Source organism: Gopherus evgoodei, chromosome 17 (genome assembly GCF_007399415.2).
Source record: "Gopherus evgoodei ecotype Sinaloan lineage chromosome 17, rGopEvg1_v1.p, whole genome shotgun sequence".
Lineage (NCBI taxonomy): Eukaryota > Metazoa > Chordata > Testudines > Testudinidae > Gopherus > Gopherus evgoodei.
In genome coordinates, this window is record NC_044338.1 from 4,249,233 (window position 1) to 4,268,887 (window position 19,655).

Consider the following 19,655-nt stretch of genomic DNA (forward strand, 5'->3'; position numbering starts at 1 on the left):
ATTAAATGCCATTTAATCACCATGCCAGCAGTCCTGTACACACACAAGCTAGTGCTGCTGCTATCTGATTACAAGCAACTTATCACCACAGTGAACTTGTAATATCAGTGCCTGCACTTGAGAAGCTGCTGCAAGTAGAGAGGGCAGTCCTCCAAAGAATTTCCAGCCTGTTCAGCCAGCTGTGGGCTGAGATTCTCATAGCAGCCTGTGGCCATTTCCAAGGGCACCACGTAGAGAAACTCATAGTGCTGGTCAGCTCTAGTCTTCTGATGAAGTGGGATCTTTGCCCTTGCTGTGACAGTAGGACCTGTGGAGTGTTAGTCATCTGTAGCTGGGTCCATGTTTCAACTACCGAGTGAGCCAGAAGGGGTCTCCTTCCCTTTATCCACACCCCTGGTGTGACGCTAGTGGTGGATAGTCATGACCCTTATTAGAATGCCTACTGCGAGTACAGCGATAGCTGCGGTGACAGCCAGCCCGCGCCATATGATCAGCTGTTTCACAGACAGCAATTCACCCACAGTGGAAAGGGCAGGCGTGGCTTCCTGGAGCGTTAGCTGGTACATCTGACCGTCGTTCTTAGTGATGCGTGTCAGAACAACGCCGTTCGGGGCTTCTGCTTCCACTGCAACACAGCAAGGGGGGGGGGCAATGGTAGTGCAGGGCTGTTCAGGCTGTAGAATTGATTTGGCAGCTGGCAGCATTAGGATAGCTGGCTGATACTTCAAAAATAAAACTGATCCCTGGCCCAGTGCTGAAGAAGTCCTTGCCAGTCCTCTCTGGGAGCACTGTCCTTAAACTCCTTCACCACATGCTTGTTTTTTCTCTTGGGAAGAGGGGGTGAATGAGACCTTCTGCAGCCCTTACAACCCAGATGATCCCCTTCTCTTCTGCTTTTATGCCTCAATTCCCATGCTTCTAGCTGGTGTTTTCCCCTCCTCTCCAAAGCCTGCAGGAAGAGCCCTGTGCCTGCCCTTCAGTACAGGATGCAAAGAAAAATAGAACTGAGCAGACTAAGCACTTATTAGAAGTAGGAGGGGTTTTGCTGTCTCTGCTCTTTAAAACCTGTTTATTGTTTTAAAATAAGCTGGCTTGCAGGCCTACTGCAGAACAGGCTCCACCTTCCCAAGTGCTCTGGGCTCCGCCTACTGCAGAACAGGCTCCACCCTCCCAGGTGCTTTGGGCTCCACCTATTGCAGAACAGGCTCCACCCTCCGAAGTGCTCTGGGCTCCGCCCACTGCAGAACAGGCTCCACCTGCCCAGGTGCTTTGGGCTCCACCTACTGCAGAACAGGCTCCACCTTCCCAAGTGCTCTGGGCTCCGCCTACTGCACAACAGGCTCCACCTGCCGGTGCTCTGGGCTCCGCCTACTGCAGAACAGGCTCCACCCTCCCAAGTGCTCTGGGCTCCGCCTACTGCAGAACAGGCTCCACCCTCCCAGGTGCTTTGGGCTCCACCTACTGCAGAACAGGCTCCACCCTCCCAAGTGCTCTGGGCTCCGCCTACTGCAGAACAGGCTCCACCTACCAGGTGCTCGGGGCTCTGCCTACTGCAGAACAGGCTCCACCCTCCCAAGTGCTCTGGGCTCCGCCTACTGCAGAACAGGCTCCACCCTCCCAGGTGCTTTGGGCTCCGCCTACTGCAGAACAGGCTCCACCTGCCCAGGTGCTCTGGGCTCCGCCTACTGCAGAACAGGCTCCACCCTCCCAAGTGCTCTGGGCTCAGCCTGCTGCTTAGAAATTCCCCTTGTTGAGCAGCCTAGGTCTTCATGGGGTGAGAGACAGCAACTCTAAACTGGCATGGGCGAAAGTCCACTCAGCCCAGAGCAGTGCGATGTAACACCCTTAAGTTTCCCTGCAGGTATGCCAGGTTTCCACATTGGGACTCGAGGGTTCCTTTCCTAGCACTAGCCCTAGCATGGCTTGCACTGTAACTAGTGCAGAGCATGGTAATGCTGCTTTTACACATTATATAATCAACGCAACTAAAATCAGCTTTCCCCAAACTGCTTAGACACGTGCAAACACACTGCCCAACATGCTTGCCAAGAACTGGAGTGATTTTAGTTAGCTATCCACTAGGCAGCACTTCAGTTACTCGGGGTCATATGTGTGTTACCTGAACATCTGCAGGTCACAATATTAGGCTATTAGTAAATCAAACCTGTTCCCTACCAGATGGGGGAGAGATCTTGTGCGAGACAGGAGCTGAGTTCAAATCCTCGCCAGCCAGCTGGCTCACACCTGCCCGTTGCTGAGCCTAGGAACATAAACACACTGTACAGTACATAGACGATCGCTGTTGTATGCAGCTGTTAGGAATGGCAAATGTATTTGTCTTACAAAGCAAGCTTTACTAGTACCTTTCAGATATTCAGTTTGTCTCACAGGAGATATTACTGCCCGGCCATGAGATTTGTGTTACATGAATATGGAACTTTTGCTGGCGTGGATGTTGTGAGTAAAGAAAGAACCCAGAGAGCAACGACAGACCAAAAAGTATCCAAGGGCTAAGAGGTTTCAGTTGTGTGTTTTTTATCCAAACTGGTTTGCTCATGAGCTCTCTATCCAGAGTCCCGCGAGGATCCAGTGAGTTATAGGTGACCTGAACTGCTTTCAACTATATATGAAAAACTAGCAGGAGGCCAAATCATGAATAGATTCTGTGGCTATACAGACCCCTTGCATAAAGCCAAAATAGCTACAAATCAGTTTTCATGGTGCTGGCCAGCCCTCTCCTGCAACGTGGAAGCACTCACAGTGCGGGGCCTGGCACCTTTTGCTGGGCTTTGTGTGCTCAGGCTGGCGGCAAAGGTTGCAGGAGCTCAGTGGAACTCAGAACAGGGCCGGGAAGAGGCCTTCTTTCCCTTCTCCTTTGACCACATGGCCAGCTGGCTCCCTGCCATGGGAACAGAGCGACACCACTCCTGGTTAACGTGTTGAGAAGAGTGACTGATTATTGATTATTCAGGAGGGATAGATACGGTGACGAGTGTTAGCCAGGTCACTGGGATTCTAACATTAATATTTAGAGTCAGAGCTGTAAAAGGCATCAGGGCAGAGACCCTCACCCAAGGTCTGCATTGAGCCCACTGCTGCTGTCTAAGTCATCACTATTCAGGGACCCGAAGATGTTCACTGATAGGTCTGCGCCATCACTCCCTGGCACCCTGCTTGTACGCATACCAGATATAACCTGCATTACACTAACGTAAAGCTGCTTACCTCCTCGGAGGCCCTTTTCCAGTTCATCCGCCCAATGTAGATGATGGAGCAGCTGGCTGGGATAAAGGCACTGATCAGCAAGCCGACCCAGAGGCCTGGGAGAGGAAACGCTGGCGTTAACCAGACAAATTCAGTACCCAGATGAAAGCTAGGGTGGCAGGTGCTATAGAAACACGTCGGATGGACACTCCTCCTGCCCCTGCAAGCCTGTGTCTCCTGCTGCTTTGCTGCCTACACATGCTCATCGTGGGCCTGAACACGAGTGCCTGGTACTTAGGACTGGGCCACCAGGGATCTGGGGAATTGCTCCTTGTGGCAGGTGCGCTCCTACCATACGCTTGGCCTCGCCGCACCTGATGGGGAGCTGAGCAACACTGCCACCTAGTGGCCACTGCTGCACAGTACAGTCAGAGCCCTTAATACTACACCTGCCTGCTCAGCTGGCTCCTCCCCAAACCTAGGAGGGACTCCCAAGGGAAGATCCAGGCTCAAAAGAACCCGGCCAGGGAGAGGCCCTGAGCAGCCCAGCCAGTCTAGGCGATCTCCTGTTTCTGCCAGACTCCCCCCCAAGCCCAGGTAAGGAGGGAAAGGGGGGTGTTAACCAGCCAGGGTCTAGATGAATACGCTGGTGGGAGGGAGATGGAAAGGTGGGGGGAGCTGGAGAGGACATTGGTGTTGAGGCCGAGGTTGGGGGCGTGAGGGGGGACTAGGGGTGTTGGGGGTGTGGCCGCAGCCCCTGGCTTGAAGTGGTTTCCATTATATACAAGGTTTGCAGTTTGGGTCAGTGGCTCCCAGCACCCCTAGGGGGGAGGGGAAAAAGAGATGCATTTTGGGGGGTGGGAGATGGAATTTTTCTTGGGCTGTCAGGCAGCGATCGAACTATTCTGGGAGGCAGGGGGTGCGAGACATGGGCTGTGAGAGGGTTGGGTTTTTAGGGAGGGCTGGAGGCTAGATGGAATTTGGGCTGTTTCAAGGAGGGGCAAAGGGAGATAAGACAGATCATTGGAGTCCCCTCTGGCTTTGGAATCTATGAGAGCCCGGCTTCTAAAGCACATTTCAGCTGTGTTAGCATGCACCAAACAGGAGCAATGTCCAAAACCCACCCCCAGCTTCTGACCCCACCCCTCTACCAACACCAGCCAGGATAAGGACTGTGTAACCTTTAGGCTCATTTTAAAGGCACTAAAGTTTTTATGCCCTGGGTTAAAAAAAAAAGGGGGGGGGGCAGCCAAGAGACATGGCCAAAGGCAGGGTAACAACTTAGCCCTGTTCCTGAGACACGACCAATGGAGTCTAACCTAGAACATCTGGAGCTGGGCTCGTTTTGCCCTGGGATTTTGGGCTCTGTATTTCCAGGGCTAATGGGCCAATTCCCTTTCCCCACCTTTCCGATGTTTGTACCTATCATTCCAATCCTGGCCACGAACAGCAGCACGCTTCCCAGTGGCAGGCCCACGGCGTAGTAGCCAACAGCATTCAAGATCGCGCCGATCTTCTGCTTCCCCACACCTCTTAGCACGCCGCTGGTTACGCACTGCAAGGGGGGAGGATAAGACGACTCTGAAGGACGTGCTGGCTGCAGTGAGATCCCTAGGCTCGGTGCTGGCTGCAGCAGCTGCCCACACAGATTGGTTGCTTTACTTCTCCTTATTGACCCCTATCGAACCCCCGGGGGGACACCCTTCCCACAGCTGAGCTCTCACTTCATGGCTGGCTGCAGCCAGGCAGCTGGTAACCCCTGGAAGCTTGTATAAGAGTTTCGCCCCAGAACCTTTCTTCAATCCAGCCCCTCGCAGCCATGGGCTGCTTCCAAATGACCATGGTTTGTCCCTCTCTGTACTCACTGCTCTGTCTCCTGCTCACAGATGATCCACACAGTAATTCCTATAGGCCCAAAGGTAGGGAATGTTTCCTGCATTCCTTTCCTTCTTTCCCATACTTACCCCCTCCCTTCCATCTGAATGCACCATGCACTGCCTATTAACCCTGCTATTAAATGACTTTCCTTTTGGCCAGTTTCCCCATTACAGCGGGTGTATCCGTTCCTCCGAGTCCGTCCCTAGGGCCTGTGAATTTGGAGGCAGATGTTACTCAGGCTCTTAGCCAGGAGCTCTGAATTCTCTCCTTGATCAACCTGGAACTGAATCCCACCAGCATCGGAAATAACGTCTGATAGCAAATGCAGCAGCAGTTAATTCCGTGAAGTACTTACACAGCCGGCTTCAAACACATGGACGGCCACGTACACTGGCATGACCCAAGACACCAGGGCAATGATCTCTCTGTTTAAGGAGTGAAGGAGCCAATCAGGCTTAGAAATAAAGTGCGTCTGTCACAGCTAAACTAATTTGTACCCTGAACACATCGCTGCATCCTGTACAACCTGCTGACCCTCGCAGGCTTGCATAAACGTGCCCGGAGAGAGACGCGCTTACAGCACACGCTTTACAGTGCAACCGAGCCCAACGGTACTACAGGGCTGTACCGCAGGCCGGGACTGAACTGTGAGTTACAGGAAGTTCTGACCCTTGTTTCTTCTGCTGCACTGGGAAAAGTCAGCAGCTCACAAATCACTCTTCACCCTCGGTTGGCTGGTCTTCAACCAGCGGTTGAGGGTTTCGGGTGTCTTCGTGTGTGATCAGGAAAATCAGTTGGGCCGCGTGGCATCTGTACCGCCCTGCTAACTAAGCTTTTTGCAGCAGGCTTTCCCCTCTGACTTGATCAGCTGACGTCTGCCGAAACAAAATGAGCTCTGATCCAAATAAAGAAGAACATACACCGAGGCGCACTCTCTTCTGAGCGAAGCCCAGCTCAGATGCAGCATTGTTTTTCCAGCGAGATCCCGGCTTTGTACTCAGATGACGAAGCAAGACTGAGCATAGGAGAAGGCAAGTGTGTCCACCCCATGCATTGAGGTCCCCTGTAGTCACTGGGAACATTTCCCCTGACTTCAGTGGGCTAGGGAGCAGGCTCTTCCAAGCCTCTGAAAAATCCTTCCCTTGTCTCAATCTTTAATAGTAACCTGTAATCTTTGTTCTGAAAGGACTGTAGTACCAAATCGGAGCAACTCACCTGTCACTGGTAAATATGTATCCCAGCACATCCTTTGTGGCTGCTAATATGACGCCCACCACCAGGCAAAGAAACCCTGAAAGGCAAAGTCAGGACTCAGTCAAGCAGAGCAAGCACAAGCTGACAACTATGTGAAATCCAGTTCCTGTCAGAGTCTGAGCAACCTGGCTCAGGCCACAAGCATAAACAAAACTGGGGCTGTCACCCTGGTCCCTAGGTGTGCATATTTCTCAATAACTGCAGGCGGTCCGGCTGACTCCCAGGACTGCTGCAATAGGATGCTGCAGGGGAGAACTGAGGTGCAACTGGCAAAGATCAGTGTAGGAAGCTTGCAAAAACAGCTGCCCTTGCTATGCCTGGCACTAGGCAGAACCATGAGCATCTCGCTTTGACTGGCACTGTAGCATATGGACTGAGTCCCCATTCCCTGACCACCGAGGAGGGGTGGAGCCAATGTAGAGTCACGCACCTGTGCACAGCATGCTGGTGGTAGAAGATCTCTTGGCCTCCTCTAGGTTCCCAGCGCCCAGCGCGTTCCCCACCTGAACACTGACAGCTATGCTGAGTCCATAGTGAATCTGAAATCCCAAAGCACCGACACACGTTGGTCTGGGGAGGGGACGTTGTGGGCGACAGCGGCCCAGGGGGCCAAGTGTTATAACCCCTCCAGCCGAGACAATCGCTCGGAGGCGGCTGTGAGCTAATGAAGGTGAATGTGGACAGCTCTGCAGAGCAGGAGGCAAAACTTTAGGTCGGGCAGAGGGAGGAGCAACAGCCAGGTGTAACTGGCACCCAGGCAGGGGCTTTCATCCTGTCTCTGACCCCAATTCCCATCTGTGACCTTGGGCAAGTCACTTCACCTCCCAGCCTCAGTTTCCCCATCTGTAAATAAGGGATAACACTGGCCTGCCTGACGACAGGGGAGTGCTGGTAACATCTCTCTAAACCCTGAGCTGCTGGGTATTACGGATTGACAGGCCAGGAGCAGGAGACGGGCACAGGTCTGAGCACATGGGGTGACAGTGTGGAAGCTGGGCCCAGGAGACAGATGTGGGACAGGTTTGGCGCTGACTGTAATTACGGCTAGTACTTCAGTCTGAGTGGCTGTCTGGTGACAGGCACTGGTGCAGTTCTGCCTTAGGCTGATAGGCTAGTTAGGAGTTGGCTCCGTTTGCTAGATGAACAGGTTTAAGGAAGGTCCCTGGGGGCTGCTGCTTGGCTTGTGATTCCCTCCTAGCCCCCACTGAGCATCTTCCTGGGAATTGCTGGAGCAGCTACAAATGAATACAGATATTAGCCCCTTTCGACTCAGGTCTGGGGTTGACTCCCTGCTCTGCCACCAGATGCTCTGTGCGACCCTGAGCAAGTCTCTCTGGGCCTCACCTCCCACCCTGCACGCTGGGGATACTTCCTCTGCCTATTTTGACCATAAGCACGTCAGAGCAGGGGCTGTCTCACATTGCTCACCAGTGCCCAGCACAATGAGGGGGGCTCTCAGGGAGGCCCTTTAGGTGGTGCGGGAACATAAATAATTACCCCGAGTTCTTACCATGTACGACACCGTGGACACCTCATAAATGATGGATTGTGCGGAAAGCTCCACTACGCTCAGCAGGCCTGAATTCGGGGGGAAACATCAGAATTTTGTATTCTGATCCCCAGAAAAGGAGCCTTTTAAAGAGCAGGTGAAACATCAGCAAATCGGTGGCTCTCACCTGTCCGGACTCCTTTCGGGAAGCTGATTTGTCTTGTGTACCCCAAGTTTAAAAACTCCCTCACTTAAAAACTACTAGTCTACAAAATCACACACAAAAATACACAAGTGCCACAGCACGCTAGTACTGAAAAGCTGCAGACGTTCTCATTTTTAACATATCATTATAAAATAAATCGATTTGGAATATAAAGTTTTACTTACATTTCAGTGTGTAGTTTATAGAGCAGCATAAACAAGCCATTGTCTGTATGAACTTTTAGTTTGTACTGACTTCACTAGTGCTTTTTATGTAGCCTGTTGTAAAACTAGGCAAGCATCTAGCTGGGTTGATGTACCCCAAGGAAGACTTCTGCATATCCCCAAGAGTACATGTGCCCCTGGTTGAGAACCACTGTGGGGATCCTCCTTGGTGATGATATTTCTAGTGCCCCATCAGCATGCTACTCCCATCACTAACCTATCAGGAAACTTCCAATTTCGTAGGTCCACCACTCGATGCATATCATGAGCATGCTGGGCACAGCCAGAGTGATGAAGGTGTCCCACTCCTGGAGGCACTCGCTGGACCAGCCTGGGACAAGAAGATGAAGGGTGTAAAGAGTCAGCCTGGGGGTTCAGCACATGAAGAACCAGGAAGGGAAACTGAAACTGCAAGCGACGTAAAAAGAGAAAAAGCCCCGATTCAGGTGCACCCAAACTCCAAGAGCATTTAGAGTTGGACCTAATCTCTTTGGGGCCTAGGCCATGTTAGAGAGAGTGCTAGGGACCAGGCTGGACATTTCTGTAAATCCCAGGGGGAAACAGCCACCCTTTCCGTACTCAATGGGCCCTACCAGACCGCACTGTAACCTCAGCAGGAACTCTGGCAATGGTGAGTGTGGTTCATCCGTTAACATACCCCAGTGGGCCCAGAGAGCCCTAAGTGACACTCACAAACCCAGGCCCCAATTCTACAGATGACTCCCGCACTTGTGCAGAACTGCCAGCAGAATGGGACGGGTGCTGTTCTGATTGCAGCATGGGGACCTCTGGCAGTTTTAGAAGCGAGATTCAGTTCCCCGGGAACGACTTTCTTTCCAGGCTCACCCAGTATTCATAATACGCCCTGTTGGCCTGAGCTGTCACTTACACAACACGGCATCTGGCAGACAGGCTTATACCAAGGTTAATATTAACCCTTCTCACCAACGGAATGAAAATCAATGGAAAGGGAAGCTGAGAGGGTCTCCCATGTGCAGCGGAGATTTTTGCAGACACACGAGAACATAAGAGAAAGATACTACACCTCCCCAGGTCTCCACATGCAGCTTCTTCGCAACAATGTACAGGAACAGGAAGATGGCTTGAGTGTACTGAGCAATAGTATTTGCCCAGGCGGAACCCCTGGGAAAGAGACCGAGAAAGCAAGTTGGGCTTTCTGCTCTTGCACAGAGCCGGCTCACTGGCAGTTGCTCTAGCTGCAGCTAAAGCCTTGCTTAGGAGCTGCACCGAAGACACTCGTGCAGACAACAGCATCTCGCCCACTCCACACACAGTGTTGCATTGCTGAGCGGGTACTCAGTGAGTGGGGAGTTCACCTCCCTCTGAAGCGTTAGGAATCGGTCCCTTCAGGGGGCAGAATGCTGGGCGGGATGGACTAGACTAGCACCTCACCTGGTTATGGCTAATCCTCATGGGCTGGTTTGCTAAGGCAATAACATCTCACTACGTACGATCTGATTGGCCGGGACTCCATAGCCCAGAAGGCTCCATGGAACCGGCTGCTACCAGTCATTTTCCAGCTGGTGTGTGTATATGTGCCCTGTGCTTTTACCCAGATAAATTACTCCATCCTACAAATAACTAACTAGCACCTTCCATGTCCCAACCATTGCACAAACAGGAACTCACAGCTGCTTCACTTCCTACACTATGCTTTTGGGTCCTGCAGTCCGGCCTCCATCACAGCCAGTGTGAGAGAGCACGTGCGGGTTTTACAGAGGAAGGACATCAGGGCAGTGTCTGTTCTGTATCTGGTGAACGTACCCAGTGAGAGGGGTCTGCATTTCTGCAATAGCCAATGGGATCCCTATGGATCGCCTCAGGGCCTGGTTTTATGGATGAAGAGAGATAGTCGTACCACTGGGCCAAGTATTGAGGCCCTTGATTGGTTTTATCCTTTAAGCAAAGTCACACTGGCCTCAGCTGGAATCCATATGCAAGTTAAGAGAGCTTTAGTATCCTCTAGAGATCTAGGCTGTGTCTCAGTAGCCATCCATGACCAAGTCACATTTGTTCACTTGGGCCAAGATTTTTCAAAAGTGGCTAATGCTTTTGGGTGCCCAACTTGAGACACCTTTAAAGGGATCTGATTTTTCAGAAGTGCTGAACATCTGGTCTCTGAAAAACCAAGCCCCTGAAAAGGAGGTCTCAAGCTGGCCCCCCAAAATCAGTACCACTCAGGATTGAGCCCTAACTGGATGTCTAGTTTCTTTCTTCCAAACATTCTGGCACTACTCACATGACTCCGAGGTTCAGCACATAGAGAAAGACATAGTTTGCAATTGCATTTATGATATTTGCAGCAATGCCACTTAGCACCTCTGGCCAGATTATCCTCTGAAATTAAACAAAATACAGATCAGTGTTTTTCTCCAAGGCTCCTGGATTTCTGTTGCCTTGTCTAAAATACACCTCTACCCTGATATAACACTGTCCTTGGGAGCCAAAAAAATCTTACCGCGTTATAGGTGAAACTGTGTTATATTGAACTTGCTTTGATCCACAGGAGTGCGCAGCCCTGCCCCCCAAGAGCACTGCTTTACCGTGTTACATCCGAATTTGTGTTATATTGGGTGGCGTTATATCGAGGTAGCGGTGTTTAAACATGGCTTCTGGAGAAAGGCGTATGTTAGAGCTTCACCAATCTGCTCAATACCAAACTCTTGGGTAGCAATGGAGGGGGAGTGACCGAGGAGGGTAGAACTGGTGATGCTATGATGGAATTTTATTCAAGCGAGCAGCCTTGTATTGAGGGGAAGTAGCTCTGTATTCTGATTGGCTAGGAGCCTCCAGTTGTATCAGGAATTATTGCTCTTTACAAATACCATTCAGGAAGCAGCGGGTTGAGTGGTGAGAGCAGGAGATCTGAGTTCTGTTCCCAATTCCACCATTAACCTGCCATGTAATCTTGGGCAAGTAATTTAGGCCCTAATTTTCAAAAGGGGCCTCTAATTTAGGGTACCTTTAGTCAGTAGGTGCCCAACTTCAGAGCCCCAGGGCCTGATTTTCAGAAGCACTGAGCACCCATAATCCATTTGAAGTCAATGGGAGCTATTGGTGCTCAGCACTTCTAAAAGCCTGAACACAGATTTAGAGCCCACTCCTGAAAGTTCTAGTTCTTAACTGTTCTGTGCCTCAGTTTCCCTACATGTTGACTAGGCACAACAGTACTTTGCACATCCTTGCAAAACGTGGCTGAGATCCTCAGGGCTGTGCAAATATTGTTTCTGAGTGGCAGTTCTTGTTACAGAGAGCTCCTCAGAGAAGGAATACAGCTGCAGAACTAATAACTGCAGCAGGACAGTAGGGTATTAGCTAGAGTCGGGAATGCCCAGGAAAACCCTCCTACCAGAACTGGCTATAAAGACCGACCTGTGGAAAATAAAGCCAGAGAGCAAAATTCACGATCGCTATTGCCTTGGAAAATAGGCGACATGCCGCAGATCCACTGAAATCTCAGCATGTACAAAGCGAGACGATTGATTAGCTGGAGTCTAAAAGGGCAGCTAAATACATTTGGAGTGAGCACCAATGGGAACATGATGTCAGTTTGTTGTTTTTCCCGAACTCATAACAGAGGTAGAATTGGCCAATCATTAGCACAAATGCAAAAGAAGCTGCTGCACTGAACACAGGCCCTGGTGGTTGGCTCAAACTGCAGCAATAGGACACTACCTGGCATGTGCATTTTGTACGGGCTGCTGGACACGGTGCAAAACAGATGTGAGCTCTTGGGGCCAATTACCTGAGAGAGAAACCCTGCGCAATGGCACAGAATGAGACTTGCCCCTTTTACTCAACTAAGATGTGAACATGAAGGTAAAAGAGAAGCCTACCTGATTCTGCAAATATCTCGTCTCCAACTGGTACAGAAAAGCCGCCTGCAAAAATCAGTGAATCAGACTGTGAGATCGGGGGGACCATTCAGAGCAGAGTCTAGAGATTACAGGAGAAGCAGAAAGCACACTGCCCAGCTGGTGTTCCTGGGGCACAGGAAGGAGGGTCTGGTTTGGACGGCATCACCGTGGCTGGGGGTGCAAGACAAAAACGTACTTCCAGTGCCATTCAAAAGACCTAGCGGGTAACAAAGCCCAGGGCTAACTGCAAAGTCAGGGTGAGTGCCGGATTCATCCTGCTCCCCAAATTAAACCTACCAAAGCAGCTTGGTAAACTGGGAAATGAAACTTCAGCAGCCCCAGCACAAAAACCTTAAAGATGCTCTTGGACACTAGGGAAAAAATAACAGTAGTAATAATATTATCTATTCACTAGCCCTTGAAGAGCATGAAAAAATGAATAGTTTACTAGCCTGTCCTAAAAATCCCACAAAGCACTTGCCCTGGACCAGTGCACAAGTAGATCCTTGCGAGGCTCCACCCAGGGCTGTCCCCAATTTTCAACATTCCTGCAGGAAGGAGAGAGACTATTTCACATGCAAGAAGCCACTGCAGGCGAGAAAGGGGCCGTGAGGGGGCGGGTGCAGGCAGCATCTGGCTTTGGGCTCTGGGAGAAGCGACTTCCTAGCAGTGACCGATTGAGAGAGTTGAGGGTAGTGGAAACTTACGGGAAGAGCTGGGATAAAAATCATCACATAAACCTGGGTTAACCTGGGGGAAGATACAAAACCCCACAATTAGTACCAGGGCATCTTCCAAAACAACCCTCTTCCCCTGCCAGCCCTGGCCTGCCCCTCCGCGCTCACTGTGTAATGTGGGGGGGTATGGACCAGCAGGACCAGCTATCCTCTACCTTCCTCCACTGCGGCTACATCTTCCTATAGCACCACAGCTCAGCAGCATTGTTACAAGAAATGGCTTCCCTGCGGAGACCTGTTTGATAAGCCGTGTGCCACGGGATAATCCGCTGCTGTGCAAGAGGGCGGCAGAGAATTTGTCTTCAAAAGGCAGCAAGATTCAGGGCCAAATTCTGCCTTGGGTTATACCCATGGATGTGACCCCAATTAATATGATGACAGGGCTGCATGGGGCGGGCTGATGGCAGAACCCATCCAATAGGGAGAGAGGGGTTGCCCAAGTGTCGCCGAGGGTTGAGCCCGGCCAATGGAGGGGGATACACTGGTGTCGCTGAGGGCTGGGCCCAGCCCATGGAGGGAGCTACGCAGGTGTCGTTGAGGGCTGGGCCCAGCCAATAGGGAGAAGGGAGTGCTCCGCAGGTGTCGTTGAGGACTGGGCCCGGCCAATAGGGAGAAGGGAGTGCTTCACCAGTGTTGCCGAGGGCTGGGCCCGGCCCATGGGGGGGGCTCCACCAGTGTCACCGAGGGCTGGGCCCAGCCAATGGGAGAAGGGAGTGCTCCACCAGTGTCACCGAGGGCTGGGCCAGCCAATGGGAGAAGGGAGTGCTCCACCAGTGTCGCCGAGGGCTGGGCTGGGCCTGCCAATGGGGAGAAGGGAGTGCTTCACCAGTGTTGCCGAGGGCTGGGTCCGACCCATGGGGGGGGCTCCACCGGTGTCGCCGAGGGCTGGGCCCAGCCAATGGGAGAAGGGAGTGCTCCACCGGTGTCGCTGAGGGCTGGGCTGGGCCTATGGGAGAAGGGAGTGCTTCACCGGTGTCGCCGAAGGCTGGGCCCGGCCAATGGGGAGAAGGGAGTGCTTCACCAGTGTTGCCGAGGGCTGGGTCCGACCCATGGGGGGGGCTCCACCGGTGTCGCCGAGGGCTGGGCCCAGCCAATGGGAGAAGGGAGTGCTCCACCGGTGTCGCTGAGGGCTGGGCTGGGCCTATGGGAGAAGGGAGTGCTCCACCGGTGTCGCCAAGGGCTGGGCATGGCCAATGGAGGGGGCTACGCTGGTGTCGCCGAAGGCTGGGCCCGGCCAATGGGGAGAAGGGAGTGCTTCACCGGTGTCGCCGAGGGCTGGGCCCGGCCCAAGGAGGGGGCTACGCTGGTGTCACCGAGGGCTGGACCTGGCCAGTGGGGAGAAGGGAGTGCTCCACCAGTGTTGCTGAGGGCAGTTGCCTGGTCCATAAGGGGCCTGCTCTGCTGTCACTGAGGCCTTAGCACGTAATTTAAGGCACCCATCCCCTTGGTTTCTTGGAGAGTGTGTGACCCGCAGCATGGAACTGTACAAATTGGAGCACACGCCCAACCTGGAGACCTCCGGGTCCTGCCGGACCAGCAGCAGGAGCTGCTCGGTGTTGATGAAGACAGCCCAGCAGGGGAAGCAGCAAAGCAGCAGGATGAGGATGCTACGCTGCAGGATGGTCCCCACCCGCTTCATGTTCTTACTGCCGTATGTCTGGAAAACAAGAGGTTAAATCCAATGGCATCCTTCAGCCATGCTCTCCAGCTCCGACCCCTGGACTGCACTAGGGGTCTGCATGCTCTTCCTACTCGGGGACGGGGTCTGTACAGGAACTGCACAGGAGTGTCGGGCGTCACCCACTGCCTACTGTAGCACAGACACGTTAAAAACATGCCCTGGGATCCTTCAGTGTCCATGCAAAGCAGGTAGGATGTTGGTTTTAGACCGTGGTTCTCAAGCAGAGGTATGTGTAGCCCTGGGGATACTCGGAGGTCTTTCAGGCGGTACCTCAACTCATCTAGATATCTGCCTACTTTTACAACAGGCTACACAGTCAAGTCAGTACAAACTAAAATTTCACAGACAGTGACGTGTTTATAATGCTATAGATAGTGTAGTATAATATATACACACTGAAATGTAAGTACAATGTTTATAGTCCAGCTGATTTTTTTATAATCATATGGTAAAAATGAGAAACTCAGCAATTTTTCAGTAACCGGGCTGCATTTTTATGTTTGATTTTTGTAAGCAGGTAGTTTTTAAGTGGGGTGAAACTTGGGGTACACAAGACAAATCAGATTCCTGCAAGGGGGACAGGTGTCTGGAAAGGTTGAGAGCCACTAGTCTAAAAGCTGCTACCACAGCGTGACTCTCTGACCCCACTTAGTGGCTTATGAATTTGTGACAGCCGCGGTGTTAATGGACCTGGCCCTTTTGCTGCAGGAGTAAGAGGCTCATATCTTTAGCTCCAGAAGTCCTGGGCTCAACTCCTGCAGCCAGACTGCCCTGGGAGAACACTGCCACAGAATCATGACATATGATTGATCCTTGTGAGATGAAGACATTGTGTGACATTGGCCTCTGATGGAGCTTTGAACTGCGTGTTCTAAGGCATTTAGATAATTGCTTAGACAACTGAGTCATTCCTTGATATGATCCTTTCATAGGATCTGCTCACTTGGGTGTCCTGAAGAGCAAAACCTATGGACTTTGGAATTTCTAAGGGTTCTTCTTCTTGGCTCTGACTCTTACAGAAACTCAGACACCAATTATGACAGCACTGTGCAATATGGGCGACTATATTCACCCAGTGTCTTTAAAAAAACCACACATCTCTAAAACAAAGAGATCAGAGACTAGCAACTGTTACCTACCTGGGACATTAATGTATCACATGCTGCAGATAAACCAAACCCCACAGAGGTGCCAGTAACATTTATAACCTGGAAATAGTCATAATGATAAAACAACAGTGAGAAAACATGAACGTGCAATTTCAGACGGTCACAGGTTTCATCTAGGGCTGGGTTTGAAAGGCAAAGGCGATGTCAAAGGTCCTCCTTTATCCCAGGCTGCTATCTTCTGCCATCAACCCACCGTTCCAGCTACCTAGTTACTATTTTATAAGAGAAGTTTAGTATACACGAGCTGGCATGAAAGGATACAGCCTATGAAAAGACTCAGAACTAAAATACTTACAGCGATAGCAAGCGTGACGGAGGCCAACTCAACCTTCCCCAGATGGCCACAGAATATAGAGCTTACAATGTGTATCATAAAGACCAGCAACTGGACCAAGGTCTAGAAATGGGTGGGGGAAGGAGAAAAACAGAGAACATGGTGACTGCAGGCTGCAGAGTCCGAGGTGGGAATACTCTGAGAGGATCCCTGAGGACACACTCTTCCTGTTCTGTATGAAAGAGAGCGTGAGGGATTCTCTGCATGCAAATGGGTTTAATGAATAACATTAGAATATTTAAAAAAAAAAAAACAACAAAAACCCAACCCCCAGATTAAGCTGGTTTTAGGTTTATCTACCAGCCATTGGAAATTCTCTGCAAGACTCAGCCTGATGCGATGACTTTCCGTCACCGACTCGTTTCCTCACGGTTCTAGCTGGTCCCTGGTCAGCCAGCAGCTCTCGGTGTTTTGGCGAAATAGGCCAGACTCTGATCTCTGCTACATCTGGGTAAGCCCAAAGTAATGCTGCCGAGCCCAGACTGGAATGGGTGCGACAGAGCCCAGGCCCAATTTACACCAGAAGTGTCTCACATTTGGTAATAACTGATTGGCTCCACTGATGGGAAGAGTCTTAGTCTAGATGGGCCCCAAGCTACTGCCACCATTTTAAATGCTGAAGCTAGCCCTGCTCCATTCCCTTTGGGTCACAGCATCTCCTCAACCACCCCAGCGCAGCCTCCGGCTCCATCCTACACAAGACACCTGCCCCAAGGCACACTCAGAGAAGCCTTCAGCAGCACAGCCCGGGGAAGGCTGTGCCTGCACCCACGGATCTCTTGCTCCTTCCAGGAATAGGCGCTTTCCCGCTAGCATCTGTGATGTCTCGTCCCTTTCCCTCTCCAACTGAGCACCATCCACCCATGTCCCCAGTGTGTAGGGGCTTCAGCGGTGCCGCATTGTACCCGATCCTATGGTTCCTCCCTCCTTTTCCTCTCTCGCCCATTCCCCCTTTGCTGATTATACCACAGGAAGCGGCAAGTGGTCGTTTCAGCATGCAGCAAAGGGGAGGGGTGGGATCAGGGGATGAACTGAACCAGGGCTCTGAGCCTTGCAATAAGAGGGGGCCTGGATTTTCTAGGAGAACCCACGGAAGAAGGGTGAGTGCTGAGCTGGGCTGGCTAGCTTGCCTGCCTGCTAAGGGAGGAAGATCCAGGATGGGGCAGGGAGGATGACATGGGCCAAACCCCCAAAAGCCATTTAAAAGCTACAGGATTTCATCCCCTGGAATCCATCCAGCAGTCCCCCGCCTGGCAAACAGGATTCAAACCTATGTGACTCAGGGCTCTGCTGCTCCAACCTGAGGGAATCTGCAGCAAGGGGCCCTGCACCAATTCGCTGGGCAAACCCGGCTATTTCTAGCCCTCTCACTCTCACCAGTGGCCCCGACAGCACCAGCAGCTTCTTTGCCTCTTCCCAGAAGTTGAATGGGATCAGCTGGCGAATCCAGCTGCGGTTCTTCTGGCCACAGCCAGAGGATGGTGCAGGCGGGACGATGCTCCTGGCATCTCTGAAGGGGTTCTCATCAGCGGTACCTGCAAGCTCCATGCTGCCACTGCACCAGGGAATAACTGACTCTCTTTTCCTTCCCTGTTGGTTAAACCCGTTCGATTCACCTGACCCGAGTGGGCGACCCTTATGTAACCGCAGCAGAGTGCACTTCAGCCACAGCTGAGTGAGCATGTCCCTGTCCGCCACCCCCTCTTGCTGGCACAGCCCGAGAACAGGTGATGAGTAAAGTCCCTGGGACACATGGAGCAGGCGCAGGAGAGCCTCTAGCAGATACTAGAACGGATACTGTTCTAGGAATGCTTGGTTCTACCTCCGCACAGGGGGTGCCATAGATGGCCTCTCGAGGTCCCTTCCAGCCCTGCACATCTATGATTTTATGTCAGGGCGGTATAGACAGCCCCGATGCGGGCAGCTGGAGACAGCAACCTCTGGGGATGGGGAATTCCTGCAGCCAAACTGCCTTGCAATGTTTTCTTGCATGCTAAGCAAGGCTGGTACTGGCCCATAATTGAATGGGAGGTCTTAGGACAGAAGAGGTGCTGAAAAAAGTGGCATGGCTGATCTGGAAGGTGGCGTTCCTCTTTCTGAGTTGATACTGAAGTAAAGCTTCTTAATAAACCTCTGGCACTTAGCACGAGTGTCCTGGCCCTGAGCTGCATGCTGGATGCAGTGGACATATGTGGACTGAGGAAGGAAAGCGGAATTTGTCCCCTGTGGATTTCACGTTGCTTGCCTGAGGCCTTGTCTGCACTGGCACTTGTTTGTATGGCAGCAGTGCCAGCTGCCCTCGAGGTCCCATTATGCTAAATGCTCTACAAACACTTTTGTCCCTGCCAGAGCACTTGTCGTCGCCAGAAAGAAGCCAGAAAGGGAGTGGGAGGGGAAGTGACTTCGGATCAATGTCAGGGCTGGGAACAGAACCCAGCTTTCTGACTAATAGTGGAGCCATACTGCTGCACAGGCATAGCCAGGACTCTGGGTTTTGTTTGTTTTTTAACCACCACGCCATCCAGATCTGTGTAGAATAGAATTAGAGGGGCCGGTGGTAACAATGCTGGAGTCCTGTCTACACTGCAGCTTCCACTGGTACTGAACTGTGTCACGGGCAAGCAGCGTAGCCAGTGCAACTTACACATCTTCTGGTTCCACTGAGAGAAGGCACACACTTTCTGCTGTGCTGTTGCTGCTAGGTCAGACTCCACTGCAATCAGTGACAAAGCACCCAGTGACTTCAATGGATGCAGGATCAGGCTCTTAAAGAGCTGCCTGCCTATTATTCTGGTTGGCTGAGGCTTTCACTTGATCCCTTCCAGTGGCGGTTGTGCTGTCCTCTTTATAGAGTCTCGTGGTTGCTCCTCAAATCACCTGGCTCCTAACTTTGGATTAGTCTGTGTGGAGCTGGGACGCAGCCTCACACAGAGACCTCTCCTCCTCTCCAACATTGCTTGATTAAGTTCCAAGCTTGCTCACTCCTGCTGAAGGAAACCATTGTTGCCTTTTAGCCTAGCTGTGTTAATGAAAAACCAAGGCTGGGGGAAGCAGGTCAGAGGTGATGCTGGTCCTATAGCATGTAAGTCTGGCCTCCCCCCATGTTTGCAGGGTCAGTGCCGGGGATTTCATTTAATGTATAAGTCATTGTACCCTTACACTGCCTTGCTTTGTTCTCTTGATTTCCCTGCTAGCTGCAGTTCTACCCTCGGGGTTCATCTGGTGGATTTCTCTCTGCGTGAAAGGTTTTGCCTTCTGAGACTTTCTGCATTCGAACAGACTCAGCCTCTGCTAATTTCTTTCCCGTAGTCCTGTGTTAGGATTGCCCTTTATTCCTTAACATCATTTGTATTCTGGTCATTCTCACAGTGACCTTTGTTACAGGTTACTCATCCATAGACATTTCTTACTGCACAAGTCTGTGCCAGGTAACGGGAGTCCAACTCCCTTTTCCTGCACTGTGGGGCTAACGACTGCAGTAATACAAAGCATCTCGGTGCATGAATCACATGCAAGCAAAATTCTGAGCTGACCCCTGCACTATTGTGCAGAGAGGCGCAGGTATTTCTACTACTGTCCCATCTGCCCCTAGGCTGAACAGG

General features: G+C 51.7%; 1 protein-coding gene across 1 annotated transcript; it reads right to left on the bottom strand.

Annotated features, from left to right (window-relative positions):
* Nucleotides 1-42: 42 nt before the first annotated feature.
* Nucleotides 43-18,134, bottom strand: LOC115636419 (multidrug and toxin extrusion protein 1-like). The gene is made up of 17 exons (XM_030536486.1): nt 17,431-18,134; nt 16,015-16,116; nt 15,690-15,758; nt 14,378-14,526; nt 12,840-12,882; nt 12,112-12,156; nt 10,515-10,612; nt 9,300-9,397; nt 8,472-8,585; nt 7,847-7,914; nt 6,767-6,875; nt 6,298-6,373; nt 5,438-5,507; nt 4,627-4,759; nt 3,226-3,320; nt 2,176-2,260; nt 43-625 (listed from the first exon to the last, which is right to left on the bottom strand). Exons 1-17 carry the CDS (start codon nt 17,734-17,736, stop codon nt 405-407), a joined length of 1,881 nt encoding a protein of 626 aa, XP_030392346.1. The 5' UTR covers nt 17,737-18,134; the 3' UTR covers nt 43-404.
* Between the last annotated feature and the right edge of the window lie 1,521 nt (nt 18,135-19,655).

Bases quoted from the DNA above. Each gene is read 5' to 3' on its own strand.
- LOC115636419 (XM_030536486.1), bottom strand. From the start codon at position 17,736: ATGCTCACTCAGCTGTGGCTGAAGTGCACTCTGCTGCGGTTACATAAG. The intron at 14,527-15,689 runs GTAGGTAACAGT...CTTGTTTTCCAG, and splicing joins GTGATACATTAATGTCCCAG to ACATACGGCAGTAAGAACAT. The intron at 9,398-10,514 runs GTGAGTAGTGCC...TCTCTTTCCCAG, and splicing joins GTGCTGAACCTCGGAGTCAT to GGGTTCCGCCTGGGCAAATA.